The 19617-nt window shown below is 45.2% G+C and overlaps 1 protein-coding gene across 2 annotated transcripts in view; it reads left to right on the forward strand.

The window, feature by feature from the left end:
* The first annotated feature begins 27 nt into the window (after nt 1-27).
* Nucleotides 28-19617, forward strand: part of ATP7B (ATPase copper transporting beta) — a 98180-nt gene continuing 78590 nt past the window's right edge. For both annotated transcript variants that reach the window (XR_010787192.1, XM_066583661.1), the window contains exons 1-2: nt 28-80; nt 14225-14352. Coding sequence is in view for 1 of the 2 variants with exons in the window: in XM_066583661.1 (XP_066439758.1) it covers nt 14230-14352 (123 nt within the window). In the remaining variant the exon portion in view is untranslated. The remainder of the gene's footprint in view (nt 81-14224; nt 14353-19617) is intronic.

Genomic DNA, 19617 nt, shown 5'->3' on the forward strand with positions numbered 1-19617 from the left:
TCAGTGACTCTGCGCTGTGCACACAATAGTCTATGGCGGAATCACCCACAGTGTGCCGGAGCAGAGCGGAGACCTACTAGGTAATCACTAATACAGAACTAGAGCTAATTACAATATTTATCAACTGCCTATACAAGCATGGACGTATACGTAGTATGTAAAAGCCTGTGTATATATATATATATATATATATATATATATATATATATAGATTGACTGACTTTTAGGCAGGTTTGGAAAAAGTACTGCAAAGTGAGAATACTTTTAATAACAGAAGTAGAAATAGTTTTTGTTTTAATTAACAACATGTAAAGTGATCGAACAAAGGAGAAATGTAAATGCCATCAGTATTCGGTGTGAGCGGCATTATCTTGTAGACGCACTTGTACAATGGCGGAGGTTTGGTCGGATTGTTGTCCGGTGTGTCATTTAGTCTGCCTGCACACGGCAGGGCCAGATCCGAAAGAGGATTCCGCTGTCAATGGAAGCCGCCTATGCGGAATCCGCACCAAAACTGAACTATTTTTTTTTTTCCATCCGCTAATGGAGACCGCAATTGATTTCCGCTTGCGTGCAGGAAGAATCGATTTCCAATAGCATGCTATGGACGGTATTTGCTGCGGATCCGCGGTACGGACGCCCGCTGTGGATTCGGCAGCAGAAATCCGCTGGTGTGCAGGCGGCCTAACCAATTCTACCAAACAGGCGATAATGATCACCATTTACAAATGGACGTTGAAATACCGGTCGATCAGCTATTAACGGCTTGCCCTGAGGATGGGTCATCCACCGTGAAGGCCCCCGGACCTGAAGCTGCTGCCGTATGGCGCCTCAGTGAGGGACTGTAATCCCCCTACAAGCGTTGCTCCATGTAGACTCTGCATTAGGGGAGATTCACGCAGGCAATTGCGTTATCACTGCTAGAAAATTGTGGCACAATCGCGTCTTTGCGCGCCAGGACAGCTTTTTCTCGCAAAAACATTGCTGCGCTTGCGTTTTTTTTTTCCCTTCTATTTTCTCACGAGAAAGACAATAGGAGCCTCTATTATTAAAAATGCATTACATGAAAATCGCAAGTTGTTGCCATAAAACGGAGGCAGTATAAGGAGACATGGGTGATAAAGAGCAAAATGCAGGAAGCTAGGCATGCGGCAATTTTTTTTTCCACACATCGGATCAGTGAAAACACAGAAAATTGGAAGGAAACAATTGAAAAGCGTGGGTTTCATAATTCTGCATTTTCATGCACTTCTGCATTGCATGATTTTATCAACCCGTGTGAAGCCAGCCTTGCAGTACGGGCCTCTAGCAGGCTCTGTATGCTGCGGCTCTGTAATGGGGTTGTCCATGGGAGCCACTCGGGCCGAGTTCACAAATGTAGTTTGTATAACCAAAATCTGGAACGGATCTACAAGGAAGGGAATCTAAAAGACTAGTATACAACCCCAAATCCAAAAGTTGGGCCGCTGTGTAAAATGTAAATCAATGTAAAGAGAAAAGGAATGCCGTGGTTTGGAAATCTCCTATAACCATATCTTATTTACCATGGGACATACAACACAGATCAGAAGGGGGAAGGGAGACCTTTTCCCATTTCAATAAAAAACTATCAACTCCTTTAGAAATAGATGGCAGCAGCACATCTCAAAAAAGTTGGGCCGGCCATGTCTGCCATTGTTTTGTATCCCTTCTTCTTTTTACAACAGTCTGGGAGGTGAGGAGACATTTGTTGGAGTTTTGGGAGAGGAATGTAGTCCCATTCTTGTCTGATGTAGGATTCTAGCTGCTCCACTGTCCTGGGTTGGCATTGCTGGATTTTCGGTTTTGTAATGTGCCAAATATTTCCTATTGCTGTAAGGTCTGGACTGCAGGCTGCTGGTTCAGCACTTGGACTCTTCTGTGAAGCCATGCCGCTGTGATGGATGCAGTCTGTGGTTTAGCGTTGTCTTGCTGAAATACCGTATATACCGGCGTATAAGACGACTTTTGAACCCCGAAAAATCTGCTCTGCAGTCGGGGGTCGTCTTATGCGCCGGTAATACAAAAAAAAAGTCCCCGGCGCAGCATTGCTTTCTGAATTCGGGGCTTGAAATCCCCGCCTCCAGAAAGCTAATACACACGCCGTCAGCCGGTACAGCTATTCAATGACAGCATTGAATGGCTGTGATTGGCTAAAACACACGTGGCTTCAGCCAATCACACTATTCAATGACATCATTGAATGGCTGTGATTGGCTGAAGGCGCACGTGTGTTAGCAATCACACCCATTCAATGATGTCATTGAATAGTGTGATTGGCTGAAGCCACGTGTGTTTTAGCCAATCACAGCCATTCAATGCTGTCATTGAATGGCTGTAACTGGCTGACGGCGTGTGTATTAGCTTTCTGGAAGCGGGGATTTCAAGCCCCGCATTCAGAAAGCAATGCTGCGCCGGGGACGAGGAGCGAGCGACATCCTGCCGGAGCGCGACAGAACGCCGGGGGAGGTGAGTACTGATTTTTTTTTTCTCCATTGTAATACCGGCGTATAAGGTGAAAGTTGGGGGGTCGTCTTATACGCCCCGTCGCCTTATACGCCGGTATATACGGTATACAACGCCTTCCCTTTTTTTTTTTTTTTTTTTTAATTTACATTTTACGCAACTTTTTCAGAATTGGGGTTTTGTATCAGATCCCTTGTTTCCCCTGGGAAAAGGTACTAGAAGTATCCTTTGTTTTCTGTGGCAGGTGGCTGTCAGCTCTGGCCGGCCACCACAACTCTCTGCTCCCTGACGGGCACTCCACCGCCTGCAATGCTGCCGAAGGCGGCGCTTGTGCTATGCCACCTAGGATGGCCTTTGCCTCAGTGCTGCGTCCCAGCAGCCGCCTCTCAGTTCCGCGCCAGCCACCGCCTCTCTGCTCCCTCACCGCTGCCAGCTGGGAATGGGTAGTGGCCTTCCAGGACCTACAGGCCAACAAGATTTGCAGCCAATCAGGTACAGGGGGTGTCCCCCTCCCCCCCCCCCTCTCCCCCTGTCAATCTTGACTCCACCAGGAGTTCCTGGTGGCGTCAAGATACAATAATACTGGCCCATTGTTTTCAGTGGGGCCGGCAGAAGCAGTGCCAGCCCCATTGAAATCATTAGGAGATGATCGCTATCTTCTGCCATGGCTGTAACAGCTAAAGAGATGAAGGGAAACCCCGCAGGGATGCAGGGCTGCTTTCAAATAAAAACACTTGGCATACAGGGGCAGCAGCGCCGGCCCCATTGATAACAATAGGAGAAGATCATGATATCCTGCTGTGGCTCTGACAGCCGCAGTGGCAATAAAGGGAACCCTGCAGTAATGCGAGGTGGTTTCCTTGTGAAGCCATAATTGCGGGATCTGCAGAAAAATGAAGCATGTTGCGGCTTGTTTTCTGGACCAAAATGTCCGCAAAACAAATCCCCATGCTTAACCCTTTGCAATCCAATTTTAGATTCAGGGTTTCCTAGGGGGCTTTCACTTTCTGCCATTTAACAATGGCGCCGTCTGCTGGCTAGAGCCAGTACTGTGGTATGGACATGCTTGAGAGGCCCCGACAACAGAGCGGCCAGTAATATACAGTAAGAATACCCTGCTGGACGTCTTCAGACATCGGAGCTGTACAGCCTTCAATTAGAATGTCTTTAGACGTCAGACAGTGGATTGGAAAGGGTCAAATTAATTTGTGGACACCCATGATTCTCTATGAGCGGCTTGATTTGCGGATCTCCCATGCGAGCTCCACAAATCAAACCCGCCTGTGGACGTTGGGACTAACTCATAACATCACTTCTTGTTTGTTAAACGTGTACATATAGGATAAATTTAGACAAATGTATCCACTTCATTGCAATCCAAAATCTTGTAGAATTGACTGTATTGATACATGAGCCCCATGATGCCTGCATAGAAAACTTCATCTACGGCCACCAGGCGACCAGCCATATTGAGGGATTACTTGTTTATTGAGGCACATAAATGAGACTGATACGGAATTTATACTATTTCTCTTGTCTGTCTATGTAGCTGCATTCCCAGCAGTGCCAGGCAGCGCTGCATGTACAGCCGATCATATGACTGGCGTTAGCCCTCTAGGAATGTAACTTCTATGTAGGCTTCAAGATAAATGACACTATAGCTCAGTACTTCCTGCCAAGTCAACCATCACTTTCCACCACCAAGTTCCCATTCTCAGTATAAACTACTGTAGATGCCAAATTTTGGAAAATAATAATTTTATATACCAAAGTCCCTTTTATAGTTACATTTCACTCATTTTAACCATTTTCTAAACGTTAATCGTTCTGTCCAAACTGGGCATTAGTCACCACTTGCATAAAATTTAGTGTGGTCTACTATTAAAAGAGTTTTGTCATTGGAAAAAAATGGTTTAGGCAGCATGAACCTGGTGACAGGTGCTCTTTAAAAGAAGTTGTCCAGTTATATGGAAATTAAACATATTAGTAGAACCTTCAGCAGCAATGTTTTGATGTATCCTTCCCTTCTCTCCATAGATTTCTATGGGCAGCATGTAACCTGATCCCTCAGTGCGCTGATAATCCATCTGGTCTCTCTAGATGGATTTTAGCAGTGAATTGAGAGTAATGGCGCATTTAGACAGGACGAGCTGTTGGAAAAACAATGCCTGACACGCGTCCCAGTGATGCTCACTCCTATGTAACAGCACAGGAGCGAGTATTGCTGGAAGTGCTGCCAACATGGAGGCGGAGCGGGCCAGGAGCGTTCTCACATTCATCTCCATTGAATGACTGCAGTTTACACTGAACAACTAGTCATTCAGTTTTTTTGCACGCAGGAACTGAACAACTCTCGCTTACATGGGACGACTCTCGTTCAAATTCCCATAGGAATGATTCCAAACATTCATCCTGTGTAAATCGGTCATTAGTGCAGTGCAGGAGGAGGAAAAGTGACATAAATGGGGATGGACATCCACAGGATAGGGGATAACTTGCTAATCGGTGGAGGTCTCGCCACTCAGACCCTCTCTGATCTCTGGAACGGGACTCCTGTGTCCCGCTGTATCACTGTGGGGGGTGGGGAGGGGTGTTACTGCTCTCTCCACAGTGCCATCAGTCTGAGCATGTGTGGTCAGTGCTCCATTCATTTCAATAGGGCTTATAGAAATACTTGAGCAGGTGCCACTCGGGTATCTCACAAGTCTTATTGAAAATAAATGGAGCGCTTGCACGTCCAGTGTTTTCATCAAGTCTCCTGCTCGCTGCAGCAAGGAGAACGGGATATGGGACCTCAGTTCTTTAGAATGCCTAGGTGTCTCAGAAGTGACCCCCCCCCCCCCCCCCCACACACACACAGATCAGCACATTATCCCTGATCCCATGGATAGGGTAAACTTGAAATTCTGGTATAACCCCCTTTAAGATATTCTCCCCTAGGATTACTAAGGAGACTATGGTGCCATAGGAAAGCATCGTATGGTGGCATAAGGAAAGACCAAAAGCAATGGGATGAAACTGAAAGGGAGGAAACACAAATTAGATATTAGAAAAAACTTTTCTGATCCATAGAACAGGTTACCACAGGAGGTGGTGAGTTCTCCTTCAATGGCAGTATTCAAACAGAAGCTGGACAAATATCTGTCTGGGATGATTGAGTGAATCCTGCACTGAGCAGGGGGTTGGACCCGATGACCCTGGAGGTCCCTTCCAGCGTTACCATTCTGTAAATCTATCTGTCCCACTCATCTGAGGTTTGAGACCGGATATACCAGAATAACAAGCCTGAACGTTTCTACAGGGTGGTTTCCAAGAAAGGTGTTAATCATGAATGTCAAAAAATAACTTTTATTCGTTCTATTAAAATATATAAGCTAGGTTGATGGACAAACGCACAACAGACAACATAGGAATACAAAAACAGAGTCGGGTCTCCACTTGTCCAATAATGGACCTTGGGGAGGATAACCGGAGTCTACACACCGTCACACTTCTTGTACTTACAGTATAGCAGGGAGGGCAGTCTTGTGCTCCTTCACTGAATGAATACGATCACTAGAGGTGAAGACAATTCGGTGTGTACCAAAGCGTTCCACAAGGACACCTGTATAATGGTCAGTACTGAATGATAAACAAGGTATAGGGTTAACTGACTTAAGCCCTGTTTAGATGGGACGAATGTCGGGCAAATGATGCCTGACACTCATTGCTGCTCATACTTGCTCCTATGCTCCTGCACGGGAGCTTGTATCACTGGCTCACAGCGGGGAGGCTGCAGGAGATTTCAGTTCTCGCTCCCCCCTCGCCATTCAGTTAACAAAGTGGCCTTCAATACTGAACGGTTGCTATTTACATTGCACTGTCATAGTTATGCTGCATAAACGATGAGCGATGAGTTTAACTATGACAGTGCTGTGTAAATAGCAGCCGTTCAGTATTGAACAGCCACTATGTTAACTGAATGGAGAGGGGTGGGGGGGGCGAGAACTGAAATCTCCTCCTGCCGCCCCGCTGTGAGCCAGCGACACAAGCTCCTGTGCAGGAGCACGGGAGCATGTATCTGCGGGGACGAGTGTTGGGCATCATGTGCCCGACATTCGTCCTGTCTAAATGGGGCTTTAGAAGCTCTCTACCAAAATGAGCCAGATGTTTGTTGATGCCTATATGTTTGGCTATACAAGTGCCTATGTTAGCTGCACAAGATCGATAATGGGTAGGTGTGGAGCAACCCCATGAACAGTTATAATCCCGACCGTTGTTACTCTTGTCCATGAGCGGTATGTCACTGCGCTATCCACGGCGATAATCTGGCCGCGGGTATCGCATTGAACGCTTCCCATAGACTTAACTATAGAAAGCGCTGCCTGTCGTCCACGAGCGGAGAATCATAACGATTCTCCGCTCGCATAATTCAAATCGAACATGCTGCGATTTGCCGCGATTCTCTGCAGTGAGCCTATGTATCAGATAGGCTCATCGCAGAGACCTGTCAGTTTCACCCCCCTGCTCTCCCGCGGCGGAATGTCGCTAGCGATATTCTGTCATGGCCATGAACAGGCAGCCTTAAGGTGTGCCTATAGAGCAGTGCAGTATACTCTGAAGACACCCCTCAATAGTGACCCCGGCGACAATCCCTCAGCAAACCAGAGTCAATAAGAGGGCATCTTCAAGATGACTGGATGCCAACTGGCAAAGATTAGAAAAGTACAGCAGGGGCCGAAGTACATAAAAAGTGAAGGCATAAAGGTACAGAAGCCCTAATTAAAAATTTGCCCTACAGCAGCCAGACTAGGTCTGACTATAAACTGATCCTATTCTGTTCTAGAATCATGGATAAACACAAGATAAGAAAAGAAGGAAAAACTCAACATGTTTTTCTACAGCATATACATGATGCTATTTCCACAGCCAAAATGATAGTTTCAGACAAGCAGAAAGACCGCTACCATGGTGATTGGTAACATGTCTGGAGAGAAGTGCTAGTGCTGTTGCACAGTATATAATGAAAGGACTATAATGAGGGGTGGGGGGGGGGGACTTGTTTGTATAGCGCCAACTTATTCCACAGCGCTTTTACGGTAGGTAATTTGTTTATTTACCGGACCAAGCAGTGAGTCACATGTGCAGCGTCTCCATTGCTTTTTGCCGGCCCTGCTGCCTTAGGCTGGGGGCTCGTTAGCTTTTTAATCTTAGATTATTAGCTGTTCAATGCCAGCATTTACAGCTCATAATCTAAGCCCAAGTGGAAAAGGAACCTTCAGCCGAAGCCAGCAGCGCCGGCTAAAGGCAATGGAGAGGCTGCTAGGACCTTGAAGGCTTGAACCAATCGAGAGCTAGGGGTGTGAGAGGGGCGTTCCTCCTGTCAAACCCCTAGCTTCCGGTGGCATCAAGATGCAATAATACCGATAGACCCTTTACAGATTTTCGGAAGGCAATAAAATGTTGCAATGCGGAGTTTAAGTGCGGCCATAAATTTGTACTCCTCATCAATCTGTACTTTTTCTCATCAATCAACTTTTTGTCTTTAGCTGTTGTCAGTAATTTGGCAAGATCCCTAGAGTATAGTTAAGTTAGGTCAGAATGTAAAATCTCATATTCTTCGTCATTCAAAATCCATTTACACATGACACTATACTTGTCCCTGCACCACGTTGCCCCTTTTATCAGAGGGCTTAATCCTGATATCCTGGTCCCTCTCAAGTAACACGTAAGGATTCCATCTCCTCTTTAGTGAAATTCGTCCCCTAGTTGTCTTTGGATGAGGCCAATTTTTTGAGGCCCATGCGCTCAAAAAGGTTAACATGCATAGTATCTTGTGCTGGATTTTCTTGGGGTTTTTTTTCTGTTTCAAATTGGTAAAGGGGTCACCACCCACCCTTCTCAGCCCTTCAAAAGGATCCTCCAGCATGTGATAATGGGGCATATCCCCTGCGGGAATGCCTATTGAGTGGCTGTCAAGTCTGCTTTTGATACAAAAATTGTTTGACCATCTCAACCTGTGTGTAACTAACGCTATATCCTTAATCCAATTAAATACATTATATCGAGTGGTCAGGGCAAAAGATAGACCTTTTTTAAGAAGATGTGTGTGTGTGTGTGTACATATATATACGCGCCCCATTTTCCTTAAACTCTGTCAGATTATGATTAAATACATGATCTTGCTTGAAGTCCTGAAAATCCAGCAAGTTGTTCGGTCAGGTTCTGTTAGCGAGACCATAGTGGAGCCTAAAGTAGATTTGCCCAACCATTTTTCAGGTAAAAAACAAGATTTTGTCTCCTTTCATGAAGCTATATTTTAAGCTCCATCCCTCATTCTCTGGAAAGAAGTCCTAGAGAGTTGGGATCAAGGGGACTCGCAGGCGTGAGAACTTTCCTTCCCGCCATCTTCTAATGCTCTTTCCTGTATTAGTATGATATGGTTAGACTTCCATTCCCCCACTGTTTATTTACGTTGTTAGTTTTTGTTTTCTGCGTTTACAAAATGTGTGCAAAACATACCTTTTACTAATATGTGTGATCCAGACGAGGTGTTTTGGCGTAACATCTGGATTATAACCCGCCATTCTGCAGTTTAGATCACACTACATCTACCCATAGAAATCTAAAAATCCTATCATTCCTAATGACTTATCTTAGTGACTGGACACTTCCACCCTTTAGTACATGCTCCTCCTAGTCTTGCCCTGGTCACTGTAGAGATAGAACAGGAGGTCAGTCTAGGCCCTGTGTGTGGAATTGGAGATCATTACTTAATTCTGTCTGTTTACTCTGCTTAGTGCATTGCCCTCAGATACTAAACGTCCTGCAAAGTTCATAGATAGTTTATTAACCTGCATTACGTCAAACTAACTGGGGAACTGTAGGAACTAGGGACATCAATGGATATTGAAAATGTAAATTTAATGTAAACTCTTATATAATGTAGATGAGCAATTATAGTAAGGGATGTTTTAGCTCCCATCATCCCAGGTTGATTGGCAATACTACTATTTTTGAGCTATGGCTGGGGGCGATATGCGTTGGTCATGCATTTATTTGTATGACATTGAAAAGCGTACACTGTTCATGTAAAGGGATCCAACAGAAATAAGTATAGCACCTGATATACAGGGTTTTTTTCATTGAGTGTCAATGAGTGATAAATGGCATTAATTATATTCAGATATGTCATCACTATGTACAGTATACGATATAATGGTCATATCCAGTAAAGCCTGCACTCACAATCTACCAGGGTCTAGTATTACTAACTTCTGGTATATCACCAAACTAAATTTTTGTAATGGCTACCAATGACACCAGTAGTAAAGTACATAATGAATGATGGTGTCCTATGAGTAGTAGATATGACATTGGCCATGCATAGAATTGTAAGCTGCTAAACCTAGTTTGTCCTTTCACATACACCATCTTACCAAAAAGTAACTGGACACCCAAATGAGAATGAAAAGTAATATTTATTTACATATGTTACTAATTAGTGGGGGCTCCTTTGGCCCTAATGACATCGGATACTGCAAGATCACAGAATCACTGGAGACCTCTGCTTGGCTAGAGTTACATCTGCAGTGGCGTTTCCTTTGCAGATTTTGCAGGAAAAAAAAACTACACCACATGCTGCACTATTTCTTCTGCTGAAAAGCCAGACACCATGAAGGAAACCCAATGGATACCATTATAGTTCATGGGCTCTGTGGACACTGTTGGTGTCCATGTGACAGATATGGAGGTCCATCATTTTTTTGGTTTTCTGTTCCTTTGATAGAACAGAAATGGAACGTTTTAGCGGAGATGTGAACCTGGCCTAAAAAAGCTCTGAGAGCCATGGGAACTCAAAAGCGGAGCCCACTATTACACAGCTGACACTCAACTGCTGTGGCAAGGATCGGAGATAACTCAGATTCTGGCTGTTTAAGCACTTAGATGCCGTGGTCAGTGCTGACCACGAAATCTAAGTTGTTAAAAGGAGGGATAGATTTTCCCTGTTTGCCCTCTGCAATACAATTCAAGGCTTCCAAATGGCTATCATGACAGCTGGAGGTCTGCCATCATAGTAGTTCTGCAATGGAGGATGTAGTAAAAGTCCCCGCACTTCCTAGTAATTGGATAAAAAAATAGTAATAGTGGAACTGACTTTGTAGAGGAGTCCTGTACCAAATAGGATCAACCTCTAAATCCAGGTTAGTCCTTTTTTTTCTTCACAAATAAAAGCTGTAAAAATTTCCCAAGATTTTCATCTGGCTCTTTGAGGACTAACCTGGATTTAGAGGAGTCCTAAGTTTCACTCTTACTATTTTTTTTCATTCAATTGCTAAGAAGTGCGGGGACTTTTACTACATCCTCCATTGTGTTTTTGACCGAGGTCATCTCGTCCTGCAGGCTTTCCCTCTAGACTCTCTGCCTATGGATTAGGGATCTGTATATTTGTTAACTTTCAAAGGCCCCCTTGGACTAGCAGTGTGGACGCCCGTCATCTGATGGGTGTTCCACACCAGATGAGTTCCACCCTTTCTCATTTAACCTCAAAAGTTTAATATAATATTCATTGATTGGAGCACGTATCCATTTATCTATATATTTATCATAGTAGTTCTAGTTCATCCTGTCTGTGGAAGGGTACAATAGGATGATAGCTGAGGCACAAATCTTTTTCAAGTCCAACTAGGAATCTAAAATAAGATAAAGAAAAATGTTAAACATTTTTAATAAGTAAAAAACATATTTTTCCAATGTTGTACATTAAAAAAAAAAAAAAAATTATATATACAATAACAAAAACAAAAAGATCCCAAATGTAATCTATATTGATGTGTCCACTACATTAAATGGTGCCACTCAAAAAAATAAAACTTCTCCCGCAAGGAACAAGATGTCACAACTATGTCAATGGAAATATAAAAATGTTAGTACTCTTGGAGGCTGAAGATTAAAAAACAAAAACTGTCTGCGTCCTCAAGGGATTAATGTGGTATTCGACAAACGCATGCTATTCTGTGCGTAATAAAGTTATACAATGTTCCACTATATTTTCCTTAGGCTTTCCCGAATTTTTGCTTGTTGTTTAAAAAGAACCTTCATTGTTTACTTTCAGTAGCTATAAATGTGTCCCAGCCATGTGATGGACACGCGGTGTAGGACGAAGTTCAGAGCTGTCAAAGAGTAAAAGATGTAGCAGCACAATGTGACAGCCAAGATACATGCAAGATACTAGATACACGCAAGCACTGAATATATGGGTTATCTTAAAATGCACTACTGCTGTAGGGCTATACGGCAACAGGGGTCACAAGCCGCAGTCTAGCCTTAGCTTAAATGTGAGGTTCTGAGTTCACATTATAATCAACCTCCTATAGATGGGACCCTACATCAAACCGACTGATCTTTCTCTTGGACTTGTGGAGTTCTGGAGTGGGGGCGATGGTGATAGGTCGTTGCTGGTAATCTCATGGTGGCCGAATACAACGCTGCTCCCCAAACTAGCTCCACACAGTTGAAAGGTGGGGTGATGGTGTGCACTGGGCTGATACTGTTCCCCAATATAGGTGTTCGTTGCAGTGTGAACCCCAAAAGAGTCCAGAGAACAGGGGAGGCAGGTAACTCACAATGTACTTGTTATGAATGCATAATGGTTACCCTATCCAAAGATAAAGGCCTCCTACACTCGGGCAGATATTTGCTGCGGAATCCGTCGTCGTCCGCACCGCCCGTTACTTCCTATAGAGATCCGATGCTTCCTACACATGAATGGAAATCAATTGCGATTCCCGCTCACAGAGAAAAAGTCACAGCATGCTCCATTTTCATGTAGGCTCCGCATGGATTGCTCCCGTTGAGGCCAATTGAAGCCATCTGACCCGTGGCCCGTCCGCAATGAACATTGCGGACAGGTTGCAGATTTTGCGTCGTCGCCTAGCGACAATGTGGGGCAAAAAAAATTTCTGGGGAAAAAAAAAAAAATTGACCGTGCATTTGTGACGGCGAGCCGACTGGTTCATCCTCAATACAGAAAAGACAGCGACAGAGCAAGAACATGCGGACACTGCCAGAGCCCGATTACGCATTCGGAATCCGGCTCTGCCTTGTGCAGGAGGCCAAAGACAGAATCCATGAACTTGAGATATGACTGACTTCTTGCTGGTGGTGGCTTTACTAGTTTTCACACTGGCCTGCCTTCTATAATGCACTATGAGGAGGTGTCCTCACTACCATGGAGTCAGCAGATAATTAGGGGCTCTCACATTAGAGGTACTGCCATCTGCATACATACCTCATTGTTTTTTGTTTTTTCTTGCCTTCCTCTGGATCAACATGGGGGGGGGGGGTGTAATAGGCTGAACTGGATGGTCATATGTCTCTTTTTGGCTTACATACTATGTTACTATACTGGGCATAAAACATTAAGCAGTGCACAACCAGTCAACCATAATAAACCAGTTATACATTATAAAGCATCACTATTGAATGGACACTAACGTTTCAAAAACTGATGCTTATATGGTCGTCATTGGACAATTTGTTTACCAAAAATGAGATTTTTGTACTGAAAATCACTAAAGTGCTGGCCACTAGGGGTCTCCCTTCCTCTTGCCTGCTGTCCAATGATTGAGAAGCAAAACCACAACCTTAATGTGTGCAGGTGGTGAGTCATTGTTCTCAATGAACTGTGCAGTGAGCAGAAGAGAGGATTAGGGAGGAAAGGCTCACACAAGTGGTGCAGGAGCTAATGGTGAGTTACCTGCTGCTATTCACATGTAAACTGCTGAACACTGTGCTACATTATGATATGGCTGTGTGTGTTACAATCATTTTTAAAAGCAGAATCTGCAGTTCTCTGTGCACCAAAATATAGAACACATCTCAGCAGCCAGGCTCCTCCAATCACTCTTCAGAGAATAGAGAATCCCAGATATAGGCTGCACAAGGGTAAAACATGAAATGGAAAGGAGATAAATCATATAATGGCCAGATAGTGTCATTCCTCAGGTACACTTGGCAGCTTATCCTGAAAAGTCATCCGTTGCGCGGAGAACCCTTTGATGGTTCCCCTGCCGTTTATAGCTAGTTAACCTATTTTTCAGGTAACCTAACAAAGAAATTGCCCAAAATTGGACAGCCTCTTTAATAAATTAAAGGGTCATTCCCATCTCAGCAAGTTATCTTTTATCCACAGGATAGGGGATAACTTCTCTGGTGGGGGTCTGATTGCAGAGACTCCCACCGATCCCCAGATTTCAGGCCTGGCACATCCCTAAGTGTGGACAGGGAAGGCTGTTCATGCATGCCTCCGCACCATTCACTTCAATGGGAGTGCTGGAAATGGTGAGAACTTGGGGCAGAAATCTTGGGATCAATGGAGGTCCCAGCAGTCAGACTCCCACCGATCTGCAAGTTATCCCTGTGTTGTGCGTTGTGCATAGGTGATAAGTAGAGATGAGCGAGAGTACTCGTTAAGGCAAATTACTCAAGTGAGTATCACCATTTTCGACTACATGCTTCCTCTTACGAAAAGATGCGGGGGTGAGCGGTGAGTTGCAGGGGGGAGCGAAGGAGAGAGATCTCCCTCGCCGGCCCCCGAATCTTTTCGGGCAAGCAGGCATGTACTTGCTCGAGTAATTTGCCTTAGCGAGTACGCTCGCTCATCTCTAGTGATACGTTATTAAAGATAGGAATAACCCTTTAATAGAAAAATACAAATAAATATCCTAAAGATCTTATTATATTTGATATTTCCTTACAGTAAAGATGATGCCTAGAAAGACCTTTCTGAAGGAGGAGGATAAAGGGGAAGAAGCACAGTTGCTCATTACTACAGAGGAACAAGAATACATTGAGAAACCCAATATATCCCACCACAATACATGCAAGGTAAGAGAAAAATATAAAATGGAGCTGCCTAGCCATAATTTATCAGCTTCAAGCCTCAAGTCTTACTTTAATTCGGAGAAAGAAATTAGCTGTTGTCAAGCCTCTTGAAATCCAACATGGCCGATCATTCTTTCCTCCGACGTCTGATATCAGAAGGCTGTTGGCTGGTCCCCATAAACATTAGATCTTGGGCACAAATTGTGGGGTTTGATCTCCAGTGTACAGTATGGCCATCTTATTACATACTGTAGTTCGTTGTTTAGTTCTTACTATGCTGTCAACTCCAGTTCTCCAAAACGATGACTGTGGTTACAGCACCCTGTCTCCGCTTACAGTACATAGAATGGCACTGGGGTATTTTCAATGCAGATATTTGTCCACATCATGGAAAAAAAATTCCACCATGAAAATAAGAAGCATACAACTTTTTGGGATGGAAACCCCAAAGAGTTAATGACAATGGTGTTATAGGGGTTGTCTGGTTGTAAGCTATTGATAGCCTATCCTCCAGGAGAAGTCTTCAATAGTAGATCAAATGGGGTCCATTGGCCTCATGGTGATCAGCTGTTTGCTAGGCTAGCATAATTTTGAACTGAGCTGACTTCTGCAGGAATCAGGGAACTCCGTTCCTAATGCAGTGGCTAAGCTTGGTATTGCACGCAAAGTTCCCATTCATTTCAATGGGAGCTTGGTCTGCAATACCAAGCCTGGCCATTGCAGTGAGAACAGAGTTGTCGACTTCCTGAAGAATTCAGTTCAATGTATGAGTGCACCAGACCAGAGAACAGCTGATTGGCTAGGGGCCTGAGCAACATACCCCTGCCATTCTACTATGATAGGCCATCAATAGTTTACTACCGGACAACCTCTTTAATCCTGATGTAAGTTTGTTATGGATCTACTGCATTCCTGCGGGAAGACGTGCCAGAGCTTCACAGCAGCGGACAGGTGATGTGTGTGTGTGTGTGTGTGTGTATATATATTTTTTTTTTTTTTTAGAGTAGCTAGGGATGATTTTGAGGGAAGGGCTTATATTTCAAGCCCTTCCCCAAAAATCACTGCGGGGGTTGCCTGCATCCCATTGCTTTCAATGGGATGGCATTGCAGTTCTTTACCACAGTTGTGGCAAGGGATTCCTTCATCCCCGTGGGAAGTCCCCTTGTCACTGAACACTGACAATGCTGTCACAGTGTTCAGTGATGAGGGGATTCCCCGCAGGGAATCTTTCCGCGCAGCACGGACATTACCGGCGCATGGATGTCCTATCTTTTGCAGGTGCGAGTATTTTACGCCTGTGAAAGATGGACATGTGAATTCAATGAATGGCTGAGCACTGCCTCTGATTGGCTGAGCATTCAGCAAATCACAGGCAGCGCTCAGCCATTCATTGAATGACAGCTGGGCGCTGCCTTTGATTGGTCACAACGTTCAGCCAATCAGTCACAGCCCTTACATGGGGCAGAGATTTGTAAACCTGCGGCAGAAGAAAAAGCTTCAGAAGAGTACCAGGGAAGCCAATGAGAAGACGCGCCGGAGCTGCACAGCGGCGGAGAGGTTATGTGTATATATATTTATTTTTAATGCAGCTAGTGATGATTTTCAGCGAAGGGCTTATTTTTCAAGCCCTGCCCCCGAAAATCACTGCGCGGTTGCCTGTATCCCATTGCTTTGAATGGGGCCGGCTGCAGTAGTGCCAGCCCCATTGAAAGCAGTTGGATGGCATCATGGTCCTTTGCCACAGCTGTGGCAGGGGACTCCTTCATCCCCGTGGGGAGTGCCATCATCACTGAACACTGTGACAGTGCTGTCACAGTGTTCAGTGATGAAGGGACTACCCACGGGGAATCTTTACACGCAGTACAGACCTTCCCAGCGCACGGATGTCCTATCTTTTGCAGGTGCGAGTATTTTTCACCTGTAAAAGACGGACATCTGAACACTACATAAGGAACCAATGGTTCTATCAGACGCGCTTTTTTTGCGCACATAGGCGCATCCAAAACAACGCTCGTCTGACTTTGCCCTTAGTACTAGGCTGTTTTGTACCTAAAAGCCCAGATGCTTTTTGTGTATTTTACTGATCTGGTGGTTTTACTGCCCTATTTTTTTATATTTTTTTCCCCTTTATCTGTGACATAAAATAGCTCTAATTTGTGGTGAGAACAATTTTTTTTTTTCTTTTATATCTTTTCCACTGACTTTTTTTTTTTCTTTTTGTCCCTTTTTTTTAATTGGCATACATACGGTAAAATAATGGAATGGGTATCTCATTTTGTTTTTAACATTTTGATATATAATATGTATGGTTTCAGATTACAGGGCGCATGCTGCAACAGTTTTGGGTAATTTTTCTTTTATATGTGTAGATTTTTTTTATTTTATTTTGTAATTTGTTTTAACCTATTCCTGTAACTATTTTTGTAACCATCTATGTTCCCCATGACGTTATATAAGACAGGGGTCCCCAACTTCTGGTCCGCAGACCAGGCCTGGGCTCTTGGGGGTTTCTTGACGGTTCGCGGTGCCGCGATCGGCCGCTCACCACATTAGTAGTGAATACCGGCAAGTGCCATGACTCTCCTGCCGATATTTACTAAGCTGCACTACCAGCGGCGCTGATCCTGGGCCACACTGTGCGATCCTCCTCCCCCCTACGCTGACGTCTCCTACTTGATTCTGCGAGAGCAAGGGAGGAGGCGTCTGGTAGCAAACTGATGTCTGGATCAGAGCTGCTAGTGGCACGCCAGACAGAGGAACAGCGGCGCTTCCACAAGGTGGAGGTGTAAGTATATGGGTCTCAGGGAGGCACTTTCACTGCTGTGGGGTGTCACTATTACTACTGGGGGGCCGCTGTAGGGTGTCGCTATTACTACTGGGGGCTGCTGTGGCGTGTCACTATTACTACTGGGGGCTGCTGTGGGGTGTCACTATTACTACTGTGGGATGTTACTATTACTGGGGGGCTGCTGTGGGGTGTCACTTTTACTACGGGGGGCTGCTGTGGGGTGTCGCTTTTACTACGGGGGGCCGCTGTGGGGTGTCACTTTTACTACGGGGGGCCGCTGTGGGATGTCACTATTACTACTGGGGGGGCCGCTGTGGGATGTCACTATTACTACTGGGGGGGCCGCTGTGGGATGTCACTATTACTACTGGGGGGGCCGCTGTGGGGTGTCACTATTACTACTGGGGGGGGCCGCTGTGGGGTGTCACTATATTTTGGCCGACTGCTGTGGGGTGTCACTATTACTACAGGGGCCGCTGTGGGATGTCACTATTACTACAGGGGCCGCTGTGGGATGTCACTATTACTACAGGGGCCGCTGTGGGATGTCACTATTACTACAGGGGCCGCTGTGGGATGTCCCTATTACTACTGGGGTTGATATAGGGAATACTGTTAGTTATAGTGTCCCCTATATTGGCCTCAGTAGTAATAGTATTACCACTGAAGCCACTGAAACCCCGCCTCTATATGACCAAAGTCCAGCCCCTGCCACATCCCCACCTCGCCCTTGCGGGTCATGGAAAAATGGTTGTGCTTGGAGCTGGTCCCTGGTGCAAAAAATGTTGGGGAACACTGATATATGACCTCTGGGGGTCGTTCACATTGTTTTTTAAATTTATTTTTTTTTTTCTACTATACACTTTCCCACTGTAGCTGCAGCATCCATAGGAGCCCCAGTTACAGGGGTAAACATTCCCCTGTAGTGACATCAGTCACTGGCAGAGCTGATCATTGAGCGCTATGTACCCGGGAAAGGAGAAGGTACAAGCAGTTAAAAGCCACTTCTCCCTTTTCCTCTGTGGCTAACAGTTGTCTACCCGACCTTCTCCTGCTTGATTGCAGGAGCAGAGGCTTTAATCCCGCGCCGTATTTCTCAGCTCAGGACTAAGGCCTCATGTCCATGGCTAAAATATAATTTAAAATCCGCAGCGTGATCTGCGCCCCATAGGGATGCATTGGACACCCGCAGGTAGTTAAATACCTGCGGATGTCATTTTCCCCTGAGGCACGGATTGCGTGTGCGGGAGAACACCCGCAGCATGCTCCATTTTAGTGCGGGTCTCCCGTGGGGACGGCTCCTGCAGGCTTCTATTGGAGCCTATGGAAGCTGTCTGGATCCGCGGCACACCCGCAGCTGAATTTCTGCTCTCCGGCGTGGGAGAGCAGGAGTTCAAAGAAGAAAAAATGGGGCGCGTGGCATGCTGCCGGTGTGCCGAGCACATCCGCCGGGCCGAAGAAAGAAGATCCGGCCGCGACGGAGGGAAGATCCGCAGCATCCGGACAGGTAAGTTTATCTTCTTTTTAGGCCTCATATCGGCGGGAAAGGAGGGACCCGCTGCGGGATTCTGCATGAAGAATCCGCGGCGGGCCTGATTTTTCCCTGTGGACATGAGGCCTAAGCGACGTAAATTTACCGCACTTGGTCCTTAAGAGGTTAATACTACATGAAATTACCTTATACAATTAACCACAAATCAGGTAGTTGAGTAGCTTTGTCCTTAGAAAGTGAGAGAAGAGAAGCCGTAAGTTCATGTAGTAGAAATCCGTGTTGGAAATATACCCATCTGAACTGATGCATTGTAAACCAATGGCAAAGTGCGGCCTATATATATATATATATATATATATATATATATATATATACTCGTGTGAATGAAGTTCTTAATGACGAATTTAAGAAAATGTATTACAGGTAGTTGTATCACAAAGAAATAGGGGAGGGCAGCATAACTACTGGATAATGCTTATACAGAAGAGCAGTGAACTGCAGTAGTCTATAAAGAAATTGTATATTAGGGGAGAATTCTTTTTCAAAACATATACCTTTTATTGACTTTTTCTTGAAAAATTATACTGGAGAGTGCAATTACAATCTGCAGAGTGACACTCGCATAGCCTTTCTGCAGGCAGCTTGAAACTGACTTATCAAAGCTTTCTATCATTTTTTGAGTAGACAAGCCTGCTGTTGCTCAGTATTGTGTTAAAGGGGTTCTGACATGAAAAAAAAAAAATTGTACTCACCTGGCCTGGCCCGATCGCCAGGCATGTCCCCTCCAGCCAGCATCTTCTTCTGTGCCTTTAAAGCAGAGCAGGAGCGGTCAAAAAGACCGCTTCCTGCTCTGGTCCGTCCGTCAGGCACTTCCGAGGTCAACGGACGGACCGCCACAGCAAGCACGTCACAAGCAGTGCTTGCTGTGGGCGGCCCGTCCGTCCTGGCTGAACTCCGGAGTGCTGAGCATGCGCAGTGGAGACGCGGC

This window comes from Eleutherodactylus coqui, chromosome 1 (assembly GCF_035609145.1).
Source record: "Eleutherodactylus coqui strain aEleCoq1 chromosome 1, aEleCoq1.hap1, whole genome shotgun sequence".
NCBI lineage: Eukaryota > Metazoa > Chordata > Amphibia > Anura > Eleutherodactylidae > Eleutherodactylus > Eleutherodactylus coqui.